This window comes from Oryx dammah, unplaced genomic scaffold (assembly GCF_014754425.2).
Source record: "Oryx dammah isolate SB20612 unplaced genomic scaffold, SCBI_Odam_1.1 HiC_scaffold_5, whole genome shotgun sequence".
In the NCBI taxonomy this organism is placed as follows: domain Eukaryota; kingdom Metazoa; phylum Chordata; class Mammalia; order Artiodactyla; family Bovidae; genus Oryx; species Oryx dammah.
Window position 1 is genome coordinate 26,890,938 of NW_024070189.1, and position 21,660 is coordinate 26,912,597.

General features: G+C 37.6%; 1 protein-coding gene across 1 annotated transcript in view; it reads left to right on the forward strand.

Moving 5' to 3' along the window:
• HAPLN1 (hyaluronan and proteoglycan link protein 1) overlaps positions 1-21,265 on the forward strand; it is a 79,054-nt gene extending 57,789 nt beyond the window's left edge. The window contains exons 3-5 of the mRNA XM_040239419.1: positions 4,152-4,523; positions 15,182-15,484; positions 17,733-21,265. Of these exons, the coding sequence (XP_040095353.1) occupies positions 4,152-4,523; positions 15,182-15,484; positions 17,733-18,022 (965 nt within the window). The 3' untranslated portion in view covers positions 18,023-21,265. The remainder of the gene's footprint in view (positions 1-4,151; positions 4,524-15,181; positions 15,485-17,732) is intronic.
• Positions 21,266-21,660: the final 395 nt, after the last annotated feature.

The window sequence follows — 21,660 nt, forward strand, 5'->3', positions numbered from 1 at the left end:
CGTCCCCATCTCCAGCTTAGTATGTTTCCTGGCTGATCCCTGTCATGACAACCTGCCAAAGGCAGCTAGATACAAATCTAAAGCTCAATGTTCTCATGACATAAACCTGTCACTCAAACAGCTAAGCCCTACGAGAGCCTGCAACAGAACCCAGGGTTCCTGACTCAATGGCCAGAGCTCTTTCCTACATCTTACCTGCTCTGCAATAGGCTACTCCCACCAGCAGTGTTCAATACTTTATAATCTGCAGTGTTGAACTTCTAAAAGCAAGCAAACTAATAAAATGCATTGTTCTAAAGGTCATGGTGGGGATTTAGATTAATGAACTCTAATGGCCTTCAGTGACTCAACATGTTATACATTACATATTTTTCATAGGGTGTTTTGAATTTCAGCCAGGGCTTCTGGCATCTTTTACCTCAACACCCCAGCTGTCCAAAAAATAAGAATGGTAGAAATTTGTATATTCTAGCAGTCTTGTTAGAAAAGTTATTTTTGGTGTCTGCTTAGTTCTCACCATTATACCACATAAGTTATCATCTACTCACAATGCTAGAGTATAAGTAAATAGTACCTAAAAAAAAAATCAGAAGTTTATACTTCTAAAACACTACAAGATGATTTATAGTTAACCTCAGAAAAAAAATTAGAAGTTTCAGTCCCTTAGACAAGACTTTTGATCTGTACTTTGACTCTTTAATTTATAAAACACTCAGGCCTTGTATTCATTCTGGAATACCTTATGATTATGCTAAACCACACAATAATTTCCAAGTTTCCTATATAACACAGGTGGCATTGTGTATATTTTTTTACTCCACATGGTTCAAAACTTTATAATGGAACCATGGAAGGTTAATATAAGTCAAAATTATATGTAATATCAGGCAGTATCATACTGGAAAAATATAGTGGAAAAACTATGCAGAGTAATAGTTTGGTCATCCATTATTTTAAGTGCTTTCAGGGTCTCTTATGTCAACTATACATAGTAGATATTACTATCTCTAATTCACATATAAATAAATTGAAGCTTGGGGGTTACACACCTTGCTCAAAGCTAAAGAGCTAGAAACCTAAAGAGGTGAGGTTACAACAAGGTCTCTAATGCATCAAAGCCCTTGTTCCTAACTACTGTAATACCCCCTTAACCCAATCCATTTGGGCATTAGCTTTGACTTCAAAGTAAAAAGCATGAGAGAATCAACAATCCAATGAAAAAAATGGGCAGAAGACCTAAATAGATATTTCTCCAAAGAAGACATAAAGATGGACAAGAGGCACATGAAAAGATGTTCAACATTGGTAATTATTAAAGAAATGAAAATCAAAATTACAATGAGATATCACCTCATACCAGTCAAAATGGCTATCATCAAAAAATCCACAAACAATAATACTGGAGAGGGTGTGGAAAGAATGCTGGCAGGAATGTAAATTTGTACAGCCACTGTGGAGAACAGTATAGAGAGTCCTTAAAAAACTAAAAGTAGAGCTACTATATGATCCAGCAACCCCATTCCTGGGCATATATCAGAGAAAAACATGGTCCAAAAGGCACTTAATGTTCACTGAAACACTGTTTACAATAGCTAAGCCTTGGAAACCACCTAAATATCCAATAAGGAATGGATAAAGAAGATGTGGTATATATACACAATGGATATTACTCAACCATTAAAAAGAATGAAATTATGCCATCTGAAGCAAAATGGATGGACATAGACATTGTCATAAGACAGTAAGACAAAGAACTATCTTTATGATATCACTTATATGAAGAATCTAAAAAGAAATGATACAAATGAACTTAATTACAAATAGAGACAAACTCACAGACTTAGAGAATGAACTTATGGTGGAGGGGAGGGAAGAGGGATAGTTAAGGAATTTGGGATTGACATGTACACACTGCTATATTTAAAATGGATAACCAGTAAGGACCTAATTTATCACACAGAGAACTCTGCTTGATATTAAGTAACCATCTAAATGGGAAAAGAATTTGAAAAAAGAACGGATACATGTATATATATAACTGAATTACTTTGCTGTATACCCAAAACTGTCATAACATTGTTAATCAATTATGCTCCAATATAAGATAAAAGATTTAAAAAAAAAAAAACGAGATAATCAGGTAACTTCAACTTTTTGAAGGTCTTATATGGCTTCCCTTGTGGCTCAGTTGGTAAATAATCCACCTGCAATGCGGGAGACCTGGGTTCAACCCCTGGGTTGGGAAGATCTGGAGAAGGGAAAGGCTACCCACTCCAGTATTCTGGCCTGGAGAATTCCATGGACTGTATAGTACATGGGGTCACAAAGAGTCAGACACGACTGAGTGACTTTGACTTCACTTCACTTTCATGTCATGTCTCAAGTCCCATCATGGAAAGACCCAGCTCTAGGTGTCCTCCCAAGGTACTGGGTAGATCCATGTAGGGCCTCAGGCATTGCTGAGCAACTTACTAAACAGCACTTTTTCCTCCTCCCAGAAAGAAGACACTAGAAATATTTAAGTAGAACATGGGTGTGGTCATTGAGGATATTGCAGGGAGAGTATCATACATACAGTAGAGCTGAATAGATTTACCTGTTATGCCTTATGAATCTATGGGCCTAAATAAGAAGGTGAAGAGAATCAAAGGAAATGCTTAATAAGCTGGATTTTTTAAGCTGGATAATTAAGTCTCTATCCTTTCATTTTTAAAAAAGTATTCAAGATAGGGCACTGATGGCTTTAAAAGTGGTTAAACTATTCTGTTTCTGAAGATTAGAGCTGACATAAATTAAATATACTTATTTTTTTAATATTTTGATTGCTTTATAATAAAAATGGAACCAGTGTGTCCATTCTTGGACACTTTATTTTAAAATCTGAAGGTTACATATGCCATTAAATAACTAAGTTTTGAGGTCTGTCTGGAGATGACCAACTACTCTGCCTGATGACCTGTATACCATTAATGATTCATGACCAAGGTTGATTCAGAACCCCCAGCCTAAAGGAGGAAAGACTGCCTGAAAGGCAGCTTTGGCAGCCTTTGAAAGCTGTGTGTAGATGAGAGGGTATGTGCATCCAGGAGTTCTTGTAGCGCTTTCTCATTTTCAAAGCTTGCACATTCTCAAGAGAGCTCATCAAGGTCAAAAGCACAATGAGCGAACCAGGGGGAACCCCAGAGAAAGCCAAGATCTGAAAATAACAGCTGGCTATCCAGAGCCTGGCAGCCCTGCTGATTTGGCAGGCTAGGAATATCGTGGTGCTCTTGGGAAGGTAATAAAGTCCTTGGAGGAAGGAAACTAAAGGGCAAGTCAAGGCAGAAGTGAAGTGAGAAGATTCTGTAAACCAAGACACAGAAAGAGCAGAGGGACAGTACAAGGAGATTTAAGGGAATAAAGAAACAAATAACTATCTGGTTAATTAGAAAAGAAATATAACTTTGGATACACTTTCGCCATTCAAAGTTTGAGGAATATATTTCAAAATCTGGAGCTTTTTAAAAAACATTCACTAAAAATGCCTTTCTGAGGTCTAGCCTTTGTGTGAAAATAAAATACATCCATGTTGCTTGAAATGCTCCAGAATGGCATATCACAGATATGTATCGGAAGGCAGAGATGGGAGAACATTCTAAGTTCTTTGGTCAGAAAAGTTCAGTGAATGTTAATATGTTGCCATAAACTTTTCCCTAAATACAATACAGACTTATTGGATTAGAAAGTTCAGCTAAGGAAAGATCAATTTATCCAGTTTGAATTTTGGGGTTTATAGTGATGAAATAATTACAGTTCCCCATCACTTCTCTTGGTCTTATTTCTACATTTTTATATTTAAATATAGAAGAAAAATAGAATTTATGATGACATCCTCAAACTTCAGATGACCATAGAATCTTATAGCCAGTATTTCTCATTGATTGTCGTGTACAACTTTCCCTTTCTTCAGTGGCTTAAAAAACATGACTACCTTGTAGAACCCCACTACATACTAGAGGTACCTTTCTCTGTAATTCAAAGGAGGTCACTGCTCAACAAGGCAGAGAAGCTTATCGTCAATGCTACTCTTCACCAGATACCCTGTATAGGTAGTATATTTCATATTATAAAAGTCTAAAAGCATATTTTTTCTCTTTTTTTTTCAATTATAGCAGAAAATGGCCCCCGTCTACTGGTGGAAGCAGAACAAGCCAAGGTGTTCTCACGTAGAGGTGGCAATGTTACACTGCCATGTAAATTTTACCGAGACCCTACAGCATTTGGCTCAGGAACCCACAAAATCCGGATTAAGTGGACCAAGCTAACTTCAGATTACCTCAAGGAAGTGGATGTCTTTGTTTCCATGGGATACCACAAGAAAACCTATGGAGGCTACCATGGTAGAGTGTTTCTGAAAGGAGGCAGTGATAATGATGCTTCTCTGGTGATCACAGACCTTACTCTAGAGGATTATGGGAGATATAAGTGTGAGGTGATTGAAGGATTAGAAGATGATACTGCTGTGGTAGCATTAGATTTACAAGGTAAGTATCGTGTTAAACTTAGGAATGATAGTCAATCATTGCTTTTTTTTTCATGACAAGTAATGTCCAGTGGTTACCCCAGTGCTGATGTGAGAAACCAAAAGCCCATGTAAAGCATGTTTTTCTATAATTTGCAGTCTGTCTACAAATCAAGCTTTCACATTTGAAATTTATACACAATGGTTATATGCAAAATTGAAGCTATTTGCAAGAAGAAGAAATGTGCAGTGTAACTGAATTAGCAATATTCAGGAATTGCCTTGTGCCATTCAAAATTTAAATCTCATTACATAGTTATTAAGAAATGCAGAGTGGAGGCTTTTTATTATGTTTCTAAAATTGTCTCAGTTTCAAAATAATGGCAAGTTTGTGAAGGACATCTGCTAACTGAAATAAATTTAGTTGTATTCTATAAAATAACTGTGAAAACTTAATTTAACAAAAAGTAACCTCTAGATTTATTTAAATATTCTTGTAAAGAAGTAAATTTTTTAATGGTCCAGAGTCTCCTAGATACTGAATAGCAAATGGTCAAGGCATTTTGGAGGGAGTTTTATTTCTAAATATGCAATACTTTCAGTAAGTTCAGCTTCCCTGATGGCTCAGAGAGTAAAGAATCTGCCTGCAATGTGGGAGACCCAGGTTCGATCCCTGGGTAGGGAGAGCCCCTGGAGAAGGGAATGGCAACCCACTCCAGTATTCTTGCCTGAAGAATCTCATGGACAGCGGAGTCTGGCAGGCTACCATCCATGGGGTCACCAAGAGTCAGGCACGACTAAGCAACTAACACTCTCAACCCTCTTAGTAGGTTCAAAGACCAAAATGTATACAAAGCTAAACAATAAAATGTGCCATCTTGCCTCTACCAAAACCCTCTACACTTCTCCTTAGTTGATGATATATCTCTAGACACTCTTCATTCATGAATTTGAGCATTTCTTTACATGAGAGAACAAATTTTGACTACATTAATGGAATAGTCCTTCCTTATGTAAACCATAGGTGTGTGTTTGCTATAAGTTCCTTTACATTCTAGGACATATTTGTGGCTTTTGGAAAAATATCTATTTTGTCCACTAGCATACGACTGAAGATGTGACTTTCTGAATCCGATAGAGTACCATTACATGCGTACAGATTTATCAGCTTTGTGTGTCTGATACATTGCTTGATGTTGTAATGTGCATTTTTGTGACCTTTTCTTACTTGTAGTTCTTGGCGCCTGATTGCATGCCACCTTATACTTAGAGTGTTTATTGATTCACTTTACCATCCATGAACACTGGCATTATTAAAGATGAAAGCAGCAGTTGGCTTAGAGAAGACAGTAATCATCAAATATTAATTGAGGGTCACTTTCTTTATTAAAGGGGCATCAGGCAATGGAAACTCTAAGATGCTTATGTTAGTCCCAGCTTTGTCAGTATATGTTTTGTAACCAGATCAAGTTACTTATCCGTATTGTACATTGGCTTCCAATCTATGCACAATAGCTTGAACTATATTATCAGTTGGTAGTTTTTCTTCTTAAAGTCCATGTTTATATACCACAGTATTTCCTAAACTTAAGTAACTCCTATGCCCATATTTGTTATCTCCTTATACTTACTTAAAAATAAATTTTAAATAAATAGAAAATAACATAACTTGCCAGAAATAGAAGGAAACCAGAAAAATAAGTACAATGAATATAAGGTCTTTCTAAATTATAACTGCTTGATGATGGCTTTGAGTATGAAGCCTGCTGTCCCTTTGAAAAAGAGATTTAGCACATTTTAGAGGATAATACACTTGATAGTCAAACTGAGACTTCCTTTAAGACATACTTAGATATGTTGAAGGGGAATTGTAAGAGTAATTTTTCCTATACAAGCCCTGCACCTTCCCAAATCTCCATGTTTTCCATGTTTTCAGGATACTTCTTTACCATATAACTCATATGCATATGAGCTAAGTAAATGTGCCCAAGAAACCAATTTAATTGATAAATATTTTTTAAAGTGCTGTTTTTGTACCATGAGAAACAAAAAATTCTAAAACATGGTTCCTTTCATTGAACAATCTTACAGTCCATTAAAGATTCTAAGATACTTTCAAAAGTAAGTACTTTAAAATAAGGTGGAACTTGTTAAAGTAAGTAGGTACAAATTGCTCTAATCATATCCATATTTATTTTGCTCACTTTCAGTAATGCCCCTGGACAGCTGAAACTTAGGGGAAACTCCTTTCCAAAGGTAACATGGTTAGGAGTAAGAGCTAGGACTAGAATTTGATTTCAAGGGCCCTCAATGAAGTCATTGTTTTTATCTACTATGATCTGGGGGTTTGCAGTAAGAAGAAAGTTTCTGTTGCAGTAAAAGAGTAGAGGTTTCAGAAAGGCATTGGTGTTTGACAGCCTCAGTTCTTCTGAAACTTTCTAAAGATTCTTAAAGGCCCCAAAGTTATTTGGGAGATGATCAAGGGACTGTCTTTTAGTCATACTGCGTTAATTGGTATGTCTATTACAGCTGCTAAATCCCCTTCATTGCAGAGTGTTTTTCCATCTTCTTGTGTACTATAGGAAGAGTAGAAACAGTCATTAACCAGAGGAACTGCCTTAAAGTGACTGACATTTCCACATTTAACATTATTTACATGAATCCATTTATGAACAACTGGAGACAATGCAATCCTTTAAAAATAAGATCAAAAATAAGATCAAAGACCAATGCTACCCTAAGCCTTATCCCCTCCACCCCCAGCTATGATGTTCTCAGACCACAGATTTCTACTGTAACTCTAATCACATTTTTTTGGGTAAATATTTACAAATTTGTCCAACTTCACTTTTCACCTGCTAAATGGAATATAATGGTCATCTGAGTTAAATTCACCCATTCCAGTCCATTTTAGTTCACTGATTCCTAAAGTGTCAAGGTTCACTCTTGCCATCTCCTGTTTGACCACTTCCAATTTACCTTGATTCACGGACCTAAGATTCCAGGTTCCTATGCAATATTGTTCTTTACAGCATTGGACTTTACTTCTGTCATCAGTCACATCCGCAACTCGGCATGGTTTTCATTTTGGCTCCATCTCTTCATTCTTTCTGGAGTTGTTTCTCCATTCTTCTCCAGAAGCATATTGGGCACCTATTGACCTGGGGAGTTCATCTTTCAGTGTCATATTTTTTGCCTTTTCATATTGTTCATGGGGTTCTCAAGGCAAGAATACTGAAGTGGTTTGCCATTCGCTTCTCCAGTAAATAGTTTATAAGTGAGTGAATGTTTGATACAATGGGTTTATACTTTCAATACAAAAAAGTCTGCATGCAAAGGAAGGGCCATGCAATGGAAAGCACTCTAAAGGAAGACACTTGATATGGACCGTGAGAGGTGAACTTTGTACCTTCATAGCATAGATAGCATGACAAAATGGGAAAGAGAACATCACAGGTTGAAGGAGAAACTCTTCAAAGGCCAAAATGTGAGTAACAGATGCCACAGGTAGTTAGCATCCAGTTTGACTGATTTAAGGCTCTAGGGTGGGATACATTTTTTTTACTTTTCATTATCACCAATTTCAAATGTTTGAAAGAGGAGAAAGACTATGATGGAGAGTATAATGTGTCTCTATATATAATCATCCAGCTTCAAAAAGTGTCATCAGATAGCCAATCTTACTTTAGCCTGCTTTATCTACACCCACTGAATAATTTTCAAGAAAAATCCAGGGTATTATTTTATCTGTATATTTCAACTTGAGATAAGAATTCATTTAAAAATAAAACTACAAAAATTTTAACGATAGCCGCAGTGCCATCATAGAACAAAATCTGACGAACCGTGATTGCTAAGAACAGACACTATGAGGGACTTGACAATTTCCACCTCAGTTCAGCTCCCTGGTGGCTCAGACGGTAAAGCATCTGCCTACAACGTGGGAGACCTGGGTTCAATCCCTGGGATGGGAAGATCCCCTGGAGAAGGAAATGGCAAACCAATTCAGAACTCTTGCCTGGAAAACCCCATGGACAGAGGAGCCTGGTAGGCTACAGTCCATGAGGTCTCAAAGAGTCAGACATGACTGAGCAACTTCACTTCAGTTCAGTTCAGTCGCTCCGTCGTGTCCGACTCTTGTGACCCCATGAATCACAGCACGCCAGGCTTCCCTGTCCATCACCAACTCCTGGAGTTCACCCAAACTCATGTCCATCGAGTCAGTGATGCCATCCAGCCATCTCACCCTCTGTCATCCCCTTCTCCTCCTGCCCCCAATCCCTCCTAGCATCAGAGTCTTTTCCAATGAGTCAACTCTTTGCATGAGGTGGCCAAAGTATTGGAGTTTCAGCTTTAGCATCAGTCCTTCCAATGAACACCCAGGACTGATTTCCTTTAGAATGGACTGGTTGGATCTCCTTGAGTCCAAGGGATTCTCGAAAGTCTTCTCCAACATCACAGCTCAAAAGCATCAATTCTTCGTCACTCAGCTTTTTTCACAGTCCAATTCTCACATCCATACATGACCACTGGAAAAACGATAACCTTGACTAGACGGACCTTAGTTGGCAAAGTAATATCTCTGCTTTTTAATATGCTGTCTAGGTTGGTCATAACTTTCCTTCCAAGGAGTAAGTGTCTTTTAATTTCATGGCTGCATTCACCATCTGCAGTGATTTTGGAGCCCAAAAAATAGAGTCTGACACTGTTTCCACTGTTTCCCTATGTATTTCCCATGAAGTGATGGGACCAGATGCCATGATCTTCGTTTTCTGAATGTTGAGCTTTAAGCCAACTTTTTCACTCTCCTCTTTCACTTTCATCAAGAGGCTTTTTAGTTCCTCTTCACTTTCTGCCATAAGGGTTGTGTCATCTGCATATCTGAGATTATTGATATTTCTCCTGGCAATCTTGATTCCAGCTTGTGCTTCTTCCAGCCCAGAATTTCTCATGATGTACTCTGCATGTAAGTTAAATAAGCAGGGTGACATTATATAGCCTTGATGTACTCCTTTTCCTATTTGGAACCAGTCTGTTGTTCCATGTCCAGTTCTAACTGTTGCTTCCTGACCTGCATATAGGTTTCTCAAGAGGCAGGTCAGGTGGTCTGGTATTCCCATCTCTTTCAGAATTTTCCACAGTTTATTGTGATCCACACAGTCAAAAGCTTTGGCATAGTCAATAAAGCAGAAATAGATGTTTTTCTGGAACTCTCTTGCTTCTTCCATGATCCAGCGGATGTTGGCAATTTGATCTCTGGTTCCTCTGCCTTTTCTAAAACCAGCTTGAACATGTGGAAGTTCACAGTTCACGTATTGCTGAAGACTGGCTTGGAGAATGTTGAGCATTACTTTACTAGCATGAGATGAGTGCAATTGTGTGGTAGTTTGAGCTTTCTTTGGCATTGCCTTTCTTTAGGATTGGAATGAAAACTGACCTTTTCCAGTCCTGTGGCCACTTTTGAGTTTTCTAAATTTGCTGGCATATTGAGTGCAGCACTTTCACAGCATCATCTTCCAGGATTTGAAATAGCTCCACTGGAATGCCATCACCTCCACTAGCTTTGTTCGTAGTGATGCTTTCTAAGGCCCACTTGACTTCACATTCCAGGATGTCTGGCTCTAGATGAGTTATTCACACCACTGTGATTATCTTGGTCGTGAAGCTCTTTTTTGTACAGTTATTCTGTGTATTCTTGCCACCTCTTCTTAATATCATCTGCTTCTTTTAGGTCCATACCATTTCTGTCCTTTATCAAGCCCATCTTTGCATGAAATGTTCCCTTGGTATCTCTAATTTTCTTAAAGAGATCTCTAGTCTTTCCCATTCTGTTGTTTTCCTCTATTTCTTTGCATTGAGGAAGGCTTTATCTCTCCTTGCTATTCTTTGGAACTCTGTATTCAGATGCTTATATCTTTCCTTTTCTCCTTTGCTTTTCACTTCTCTTCTTTTCACAGCTATTTGTAAGTCCTCCTCAGACAGCCGTTTTGCTTTTTTGCATTTCTTTTCCATGGGGATGGTCTTGATCCCTGTCTCCTGTACAATGTCACAAACCTCCATCCATAGTTCATCAGGCACTCTATCTATCAGATCTAGTCCCTTAAATCTATTTCTTACTTCTACTGTATAATCATAAAGGATTTTATTTAGGTCACACCTCAATGGTCTAGTGGTTTTCTCTACTTTCTTCAATTTAAGTCTGAATTTGGCAATAAGGAGCTCTTGATCTGAGCCACAGTCAGCTCCCCGTCTTGTTTTTGTTGACTGTATAGAGCTTCTCCATCTTTGGCTGCAAAGAATATAATCAATCTGATTTCGGTGTTGACCATCTGGTGATGTCCATGTGTAGAGTCTTCTCTTGTGTTGTTGGAAGAGGGTGTTTGCTATGACCAGTGAGTTCTCTTGGCAAAACTCTATCAACCTTTGCCCTGCTTCATTCCATATTCCAAGGCCAAATTTGCCTGTTACTCCAGGTGTTTCTTACTTCCTATTTTTGCATTCCAGTGCCCTATCATGAAAAGGACATCTTTTTTGGGTGTTAGTTTTAGAAGGTCTTGTAGGTCTTCAAAGGATGTTCAACTTCAGCTTCTTCAGCGTTACTGGGTGGGGCATAGGCTTGGATTACCGTGATATAGAATGGTTTGCCTTGGAAACAAACAGAGATCATTCTTTCATTTTTGAGATTGCATCCAAGTACTGCATTTCAGACTCTTTTGTTGACCAGATGGCTACTCCATTTCTTCTAAGGGATTCCTGCCCACAGTAGTAGATATAATGGTTATCTGAGTCTTGCTCACAGTGCAGCAATTATATACATAAGAATTGGAAGGCTATGGTAAACCACATGCAGCAGAAGAGATACCTTGTGGTTATCATTTACTAGCTCTTATTCCAGGTTCTGACCTTTTTTCACTATCAGTTACATGCTTACATAGGGTCATCACGCAATCAGGCAAGTTCTGCTTATGCTCCTTGTCAATGTTCTAACATGCATAAATAAGACCAAGGAAGTGTATCATTTTAAATCTCATAATTAAGCTGCCTTTCCAACTGTAATTGTACAATGTCTTTAATCATATTGGCCCTTTAATACCAGATTAAATGCTATGTCGTTCAAAGAATTTTCCCAATTAGAAAAAAAAATCGCTCTATTTCAAGATGCCAAAATTGTATGGTTTGTATTTATAAGATTCTCTTCTGTCTTGGTGGAGAAGGCAATGGCAACCCACTCCAGTATTCTTGCCTGGAGAATCCCAGGGATGGGAGAGCCTGGTGGGCTGCCATCTATGGGGTCACACAGAGTCAAACATGACTGAAGCGACTTAGCAGCAGCAGCATTCTGTCTTGGAGTCATATTTTTATGTGTGTGTGTGTGTGTGTATACACACATACAGTCATAGACTTTTTGCAGAAAGACACCACACCCCAAACTCAAGGTATCCTAGAGTACTCAGTATAATGCCTGCTGTTAGTTGTATTTTAAAGTCTGTTTTTCAAATCACACTGATTTTTTTTTTTAAGTAAACTCTTTTGAAAAAATGGCCTACATATGAGTTGGAATTAGCTGTGGAAGCATAATTTTTTTCATGTAGAATCTTGGATAGGGTAAAGCCCTCTGATTACTACCAAATTACCCACACTGCTAGAAACAACATTCAGCAAGAGATAAGCCTTATATGACAAGGAGAGTGTCCCGAGAAATTCATGAGTAGCTTGGCTTACAGAATTCATTTGAGCAATTGATAAATATATAGATAATGATATGAAAAACATGATATTTGTACTTCCAATCTTCCACTGTATTATTGGTCTTCCACTGATGAAAATGGGGCCAATTCACAAAAGTATGATCTGAGAACTTTTAGAAATAGAAAGCTAATTTCATATATGTATGTAACACTGAAAGGCATTCTGAGAGATACAGTGGAAAGTAAAATTGTTCTGCATGGCATCTACCTTTTTATTATTAAAAATATTTACTTTATGGAGTTACTGAAATTTCCTTTAGCTTTAATATGCACCATGGCATGAAACTCTTTCACATACCAACAAATTGATATTTGCCAACAACTAAGATGAACTGGACTGTGCAACTATAAGTCTTAAAGAACGTGCTTTTAAAACATATTTCAATTCTCTAAACTACTCACATCACTTGATATTATCCTTTTCCATGTGATGGATATTTCTTATTAATCCCCTTTGTAGTAATGCATACCAGCCTTTCAGGGAAAAGTAAAGAGCTTTTGATTATATTTTGACATATAAGTATAAAATAATCATACTTGGAAAATAATCATATACCCTCTTTCTCACTCATGAAAGTTTAACTTTTCTTATTTTTGTAATGCTGGATGAAAGTAATCACCATTTGCTCCATAATTCAACTGTAGGAATTGCACATTTTTCCACAGAACCAAGAAAGTTTCTTCAGTTATAGTCTTAGATGTTGAAATCTTAACTAGCTGGAAGTAAAATGAGTAAATAAATAAATACTAACAAACAGTTCCAGAAATGCCCCCACTTGTACAAAACATCTGATTGTTGGAATGTGTATAATAAACTGAAACTTTTAAAATGTTGGTGAGGATGTGGAAATTGACCTTGATTTACTCAGAATTTGTTCTTTCCAGCATCAACATTGATCAAAATCTGCTAAGTAAATTTTTTGAGTTACTGTAAGTTGACCATTTACTCTCACCATTGAAAAAGGGTGAAATTTTAATATAGGGTTACACTTTGACTTTGAGAAATGATTGCGTAAAATTATGTTAAATGTAAAAGGAACTCAAAAATATATTACACTGTTTTTGGAACTAAATCAAACATAATTGAATGGTTAATCAAGGACAAACGACTAAAGAAAAAATTTCCTCAATGCCTACGGGAGTTCACCAAATCAGTCTGGTGAATTAAAACTTGAGAGGTTGCCTAGGTCTTTAAAACTATTACAAATTAAAATAGCCTGCTTTCTCCACTGTTACCATCTCAAGCTATTTGGGAAATGGAATTCAACCTAAATGGTTGAATCTAGGTTTGTATATGTTGAGATTTTCTCTCACTTAAGGTCTAGCTGCCAAGGAAAGCTCTACTGGAAAAATGAAATATTTTCCTTTCCATTGGCATTCCTGGGCTTGCTGAGAAAAGAGGACGTAAAGCATGAGGGGACTGGGAACACTAAAGCGTTTCCTTCTCAGTGCTGTCTGGGCTCTTGGTTGGATGCCTGGGCACAGCCCTTCTTAGAAGGAGTCACCTCCAGGCTTTCCCCACCCCCATCCCCCCATCTCTACATGGGGCAGAGGCAACCAAGAGAGTCTTTTCCTCCTTACTTTTGGCTCCAAGTCAGCTTACAGATCTCTCAGCCAAGAACCTGAGAAGGCAGGATGAGATCAGGAAGCCTTCTTGGATCTCTGCCTCTAGTGGATGGTGCCAGCTGGACTGCCCTGCAGGGACAAAGGTGTCCTGCAGAGGCCTTCAGTGGACATGACTGGATTTAGGCTCTTGAAATTTCTTCCTGTAGAATATTCCAGGACAATTGATAGAAAAGAACATTTCCTGTGCAACTGGTTACACTATTAGTAGATTGTGCATCATCTTGCACAGAGTCTGCAGTCTCATAAAACAGCACATTTGGTATAATCCACCAAATTACTGGGTGAGTCAGACAGGTTTTTACATTCCACATGCTAAAATATGAATTATTACTCATTATAATAAAAAATTCAAGGCAAAATTAATTTTCTTTTAGTAACCATGGAGGAGACATTTTGACTCAGTGGTCCTTCATAAAGTCCAACAAATGATACAACTTTGCATTTTTATGATGCAACCCTTATTCTTTAAAGAAACTGTGCGGAAAGTTGTGAGACAGCTCAGTCACCTCCCGTAATAATCTGATTTGAACCAACCTAAAGAAATGCTTTGGAAAACTGTTGCATATTCCCAGGCAAAGTCAAGCGCCAAATCTTCACCAAGTGCTACATTTACTAAGGGTTTTTGTCCTCTAAAATATTTAATTCTTTGGCAGATGTCTGTTTTGTACCTACCTTGTATAGGACAAGCTTCTAAAGGCTTTTGTTTTCTATTTCCAATACCAATGTTTAGAAAAGCTTAGTTTCAGTTTGCAATGCATGAATACAGAAGCTGAAAAAATAGTAATAGAAATATTTTAAAATGAAAGCTCTTATTTTAGTTGTATTGTTCAAGGAGAGAAAAAAATAAGATTAAGTTAAGCTACAGTAAAAGCTGAGACAAATGAATAAGAGAGCCAGGATGTTTTTTATGGAAGTGCCTCACTGTAAAAAATTACCCTATTAATATGAAATAAGACTTCTTAATTAGGTTTTTGTTAGATATGCAAAAGGTAAGTTCACCGGGCGGGCAACTTGAAAACTATAATTTGCAGATGAATCATTTCAGAAAGGAGAATTATGAGGCTTGAGTTGAATGCTTAACAAAACAGGTAAATCACTGAAGTTACCACACCAAATAGCTCATTGTGAAATGCTCAGAGCTGAGAGTCTATTTGAAGGGAAATGGGACCATTAGAAAACACTGCAAATTGAACAAAAAGCTGCTATTTCATCTGATGGTGATTCTGTTTTCCCCACCCAAGTGGGATTTGCTTATAGTTCTTACTATTTGTGTCACTAACGAGTCCTTGCTTTCTCCTTTGGACAGGTGTAGTGTTCCCTTATTTTCCAAGATTGGGGCGCTACAATCTCAATTTTCATGAGGCACAGCAGGCTTGTCTGGACCAGGATGCTGTGATTGCCTCCTTTGATCAGCTGTATGATGCCTGGCGGAGTGGGCTGGACTGGTGCAATGCTGGCTGGCTCAGTGATGGGTCTGTGCAATATCCCATCACAAAACCCAGAGAACCCTGTGGAGGCCAGAACACAGTGCCTGGTGTCAGGAACTACGGGTTTTGGGACAAAGATAAAAGCAGATATGATGTCTTCTGTTTTACATCCAATTTCAATGGTAAGATATTAACCACACTACCTTGTTTACTATCCCAGAGACCAATACATACTAGGATATGACATTAAAATTTTAATCTTATCTACTTGAAAAAAGAAAAATCTTTGAAGTATTGCTTCATATAAAAGAAGCTCTGTAATGTCATGATTTTAAAAAATCCACACAGATACCAAGCACAAGTACATATTTCCATGATTCTTTGGTTTTATTGCATCCAACTGTTGCTGTGAAATAGTTTGTCATGTTTTATGGAGTCTTTTTCTTACTGCCAAAGATGGTGCTGCCACTGTGTGCCTTCCATAGGATATAGATCTCTCCACTGAAGTAAGGATGGCCTCAGTGTCATGCTCTTCTTTAAATTACAATGTCAATTTATTCATAGATCATCAGCAAACCTCAGGATAGAGAGCTTGGATAAAGAGAGAGCTCTGATTAAGAGAACTCTGCAAGAAAATTAAGTAGAAATAACACTGGAGGCAAAAGCAGAAGTGAGAGATCTAGGTTGCATCAGTACTGATGACTGATCAGTTGAATTCAGCACAATTCCCAACCCTATCTTGCTTCTTCCAAAACCAGTGATGTGACAGTGGGGCCTAGTGCAAAATGAAAATGTGGGCTTCTTGTTAAAAAAAAACTATTAAAAATTTTAAGATGACACAGTAGAACATTCAATCAAGCATGAGGCCCAATGTAACTGTGCAGGTTTCAAACCCATGAGGCTGACCCAGGTCCCATTATTTTACATTTTAGTTGCCTGTTGATATGCTATGGGGAAAACAGAAAGGAATCAGGGATCAACAAAAGGTCAGACAGTAAATATGTTTGGCTTTGTGGGCCATATGCTCTCTGTTGCAACTACTTCATGTAGCTTTGTATGCTGCTGCTAAGTCGCTTCAGTCGTGTCCGACTCTGTGCGACCCCATAGAAGGCAGCCCACTAGGCTCCCCTGTCCCTGGGATTCTCCAGGCAAGAACACCGGAGTGGGTTGCCATTTCCTTCTCCAATGCATGAAAGTGAAAAGTAAAAGTGAAGTCACTCAGTCGTGTCCGACTCTTAGCAACCCCATGGACTGCAGCCTACCAGGGTCCTCTGCCCATGGGATCACTTGCAGTGCAGGAGACCCTGGTTCGATTCCTGGGTCGGGAAGATCCACTGGAGAAGGGATGGGCTACCCACTCCAGTATTCTTGGGCTTCCCTTGTGGCTCAGCTGGTAAAGAATCCACCTGCAATGTGGGAGACCTGGGTTTGATCCCTGGGTTGGGAAGATCCCCTGGAGAAGGGAAAGGCTACACACTCCAGTATTCTGTATAGTCCACAGGCTCCCAAAGAGTTAGACATGACTGAGGGACTTTCACTTTTCAGGAGGGTATCGCATGACAATGTGTAACCTGTAAGAGTCTGACCCTATTCTACCTGAAACTAAAAGTTTGCACTGGTAGGTGACTATGACTTTAGTTAGTTGGTGTCATATTTTATACTTTTTATGCATATTTAGTACAAATTGAAGGAATCTCGGTCATGAACACTACTGAGGTAAGTGGTTGAGGCTATCTTGCTCTTTTTTGTGAAATCAAGAAATGGTTAGGTGTCAGAGCTCCCACAGAGGGAAGTTGGAAAAAACAACTTACTCCTTTCCTCTCTGCTAGTGAGTGAACAGACTGGGTTCACATTCTAAGTCCACACTATTTATGGCAAGTGACTTCCTGTATGTTTTGCATTTTCATACTGTAGTCTTTGAATAAGAATAATGCCTTATTGATACCTGTAATGAAAAGGACTTGAGGGCTTTTGATTTTTTTTAAATGGACTTTTCTGTCAGGAATGTTTTTTGATCCTTTCACATTCAAATTTTGCCTCTCCAGAAACTTGTGCTGGGCTTCAGTCTTGCTACAGCTAGAATTTAAATAGCTCTTGCTTTTAACATGGAATTCTGTCTTCTCTAATGCCACAGAAGGGCCCTTTTAGCCACTAATTGGCTAACAGAGACTGCATCTGTCATTTCCCTTTTCTTTTTCACCACTCTAAAAGGGCATGTCTGAACACACATTAAGGGGCAAGGAAAAAACTAATTTAATGGAGAGAGATCTAGGGTTACTGCCTTTAACTGACTAGCCTATGCTTCAGAACCTCTACAGACACTGCTCTATATCCCCTCGCATTGAGAAACACTTCCATTTGGGGCTCTTTCCATCTCTCTTGGGCTAAGCTCCAGACAGGCCCACTGACCCTCTTTCCTTCTCTCTGCAGGCCGATTTTACTACCTGATCCACCCCACCAAGCTGACCTACGACGAAGCGGTGCAGGCTTGTCTCAATGATGGTGCTCAGATTGCTAAAGTGGGCCAGATATTCGCTGCCTGGAAACTTCTGGGATATGACCGTTGCGATGCAGGCTGGTTGGCGGACGGCAGTGTCCGCTACCCCATCTCTAGGCCAAGAAGGCGCTGCAGTCCTAGCGAGGCTGCAGTGCGCTTCGTGGGTTTCCCAGATAAAAAGCATAAGCTGTATGGTGTCTACTGCTTCAGAGCATACAACTGAGCGTGACCCTAAAGCACGTCAGTTTGAAAGTCATTAAGAACATGTGAAGTGAAAGGTTTTTTTTTTTTTCCAAAATGAACTCATGCAAGTTACCAAAACTGTGATAACCCTTTTTTACTTACTGTAAAAAGTCATTTTCATAAAGACCAATTCATTAATTTGTTTTTGTAAAGCTATTATCATTCAATATATATTATAAATTAATATAATTTTAAGGGAAGCACTACATATGGAGGTTTTAGAGCCAAACTGTTTAGGCTACATCATCCCAGTGAAGTATCCTTTCATGATCGGGGCATGCAATAGCTTGAGGATTGCTAGGATTAAACTAAGGAAAGTAAAGCTACTCAGAGCAGCAGCTGCCACAAGCACAAATTTTACACGTTTGTACAATTTTGAAATGCACTACAATAAACAGATTAGAGACAAGAGATTTGAAATATAGGCTTCTTTACATAAACTGAGGTTCTGAGAGGTTGCACAACACTTAGTTTCACAAGGGAACAATCTACACTTTTCTAAAATATTTCAAAGCTCCGATAGTCAGAATATTTTACTCTTTAAAATCCTGCCTTTCTGACCAAAAAAAAAAAAAAAAAGCAGATGGACTCCAATGTATGACAAGCACAGTTAAAACCCCGTAAGACCCCCATTTATATGAAGTATGAAATGAAAATAAGGAGATCACATTTAACCAATGAGAGATTCCTACCTTCTTCTAATTAAAATTATATATGCCTGAGAAGAACTGTTTTCTTTTGAGTAGCTTTACTGAATTATATTTAAATTCTAAGGGCCGTTTGCTAAGCAGCATTTAGCATCTACTCAGGGCAGTTATATAGATAAACTGCTGGACAGAAAAATTGTAAAATTTAGCAGCTTGATTTTATGTTAGCCTATGAAGTGTTACTGTCCTATAAAATTAACTTTAAAATATTTAATATTTCCTTCTTATTTACATGACATGACAAAAATTTAAATCATAGAAGGAATAAATAACTATACTTGCCTAACCAAGAAATAAGAACCCAACTTTCAGAATTCTTATTATTCCTATTTGTATATAGACTAGGAAGTCCAACTGGTGCCTGTGTTTGGGTAAAAAAGTCAACAAAGTAGTTTTAACCTTTCTCGTATAGAAAACGTGAACAGTGATGGATGTCACTTTCTTGCTAATCATCATCAGGCTTAAATGAAATGCTGAAGCTGTCAAAGAGTTTACACTAAAATCTTCAGGGCTTTATATGAAAGGGTAAGACCAGCTTCAAAAAACAACTTTCCCCATTAGCAGCTCCAATCTTAAATAAAGCTCGGTTTTCCTATATTTTTATGAGTGTTGAAACCCCACAGGGACCAATATTTGTATTCAAATTACATTTCATGGTTTCCCATTGTTTCACAATGAGTTCTAATAAATGGGATTTAGTATAATAATCCAAGTATGAAATAGCTGATATGCTTTCATGAATGTTTTTATGTAGATTTTCCTCCCATGAACATGAGTAAATAAATCTGTTTCCTGAATTGATTGTGGTTGCCTTCAAAGCTCTGTAATAATTCTAATAAATTTACTCTATAAATGTAGAGTTATGTGTGTGGAAGGTATAGGACAATTGGAAGTCCATGAAACCATAACTATACTCATATATTATCTAGGCAGAATATTGTAAATAAAAGTAGATCATTTCTTCTGTCAAAAGCATATCTGGAAATTTTCAGATGCTTTACTATTAAAAGATGAGAATGTATGCATGCACATTTTTACAGTAGGTTGGATATGCAAATTGTACAAAAATATAAATCCAAAGAGATTGTGTAGTTTAACTCAAACACTGCTGATACAAATAGAATTCAAATTTCTAAATTAAAAATACCTGAATGGTCTAAGATAATATGAATATATTATTTAAAGAGGGACTATCTCCAAAACAGTGACTCAAAAGTGGGGTCAGCTCACTGGAGGAAATCCATACTTGAATGATAATTACTCACATTACAAGAATATTATTGGAAGTACACGTGGAAAGAAATTTCTACTGAAGCAGATATACAAATTTCAGTTATTGCTGCAACACTCTACCTTTATAATATTAAGCATAGTAACATTTCTTAACTTTTGAATACTTACTAGTATAGGAATTGGTGCTGATAATCTTTGGAGTGACTGTTAGCTGACTAAGGTCTATACTGACTGCACACCATTTTTCCATGCTTGGGAAAAAAAAAAAATCTTAACAGAATGAATACTGCTGGGCAGAATTTTTATCTTCTGACTTCTCCCAAAGGATCAGAATTCCCATACCCTTTTGGACTCCTCCTTGAATAAGAGTTTCTTTTTAATGTTCTTATTTTGCCATTTTCACCAAATATCTATTTTCCTATTTCATTCCTCAAGATATTTCACTGAGAGTGTCTGAAAAAAAAGGTTATACTAGCATAGTTCCTAATGGAAAGTTGGTACAACACTGGCTTACACTGGCTAATTCAACAATTGCTACTCAGACTTGGGTACTAAGAACAACAGAGGGATGAGATGGGAGTCTGGTTAGGAAATCTTGCTTTGATCATTTCGTTCATAATTAACACTTGGCCCATTTAAGGAACAAAGTATATCTGCATATTTCACTGACAAGCCTACATTTGAAAAAATAGACAAGAAGAAATGATACCTATAAAAGGCAGTATAAGAATGAAAACAAGTCAGTTACATTAACACTGGAAGCCATTTTTTACCAACTGCTGCCATGTTTTATCACAGTAATTTCTAGTCAACTATGGTATTTGTAAATTTAAACTTTCTTTCATAGAAAGGGGGCCGGTACCTGTTAAAGTTTTATTTTATGCAAAAATATAGTCGCTTATTATTTTGGCAATTAGAAGTAGTCTCAAAGGAGATTCCAATTTGGTTGCTGGCAGCCATACTGGGTTTCTTGATTTCAGTGCTCCAAAGAATATGGTGGTCTCAAGGAGTAGTTGACCACTAAGGAGGGAAGGATGAAAAGGGAATCACTTATTCATTCTCAGCATAGAATACATAAAGAATGATCAGTGGATAACTGACATAGTTGTGTTGAGAAGTTAACTGTATCGTAGCTCACTACTGCCAGCACAGCAGTGATGTACAATGAAAGAAATGAAAAATACAAAAGTCATTATTAAGCCACCTGATTAAAAGGAAGTCAGTATTTAAAGGCATTTAATACCTACTGAGTACAAATCTGAGAAGAACCATATCTGTATTACAAAAAAAAAAAAAATGTTTTCATTTTCTGTAAGATACAATGAACTGGTAAACAAACATTAAAAGTCAATTTTGTGTTACTGCAGTATCTCTTGATTCTTCTGAGTTGTAGAATCTTAGCTATTTTTCTTTGTGTCAAACCCCATAAATGCATTATTTCAAGAAAAGACATTTAACTCATCCTTGCTCTGCTACAGTTGACTTCAAATTGTAAACACCTACCAACTCCCATTTCCTATATTTTGCAAAGTTATCAACAACAGCAACAAAAGGAGTATATCTGTAGTGTAACTAAATCAGCAATAGTATTTTCCCCAAATCTACTATGATTCAAATCTACTATAATTTATTTTGTTCATCTGGTTAGCAGTGCCAGGAATCTGTAATATCCTCGAAT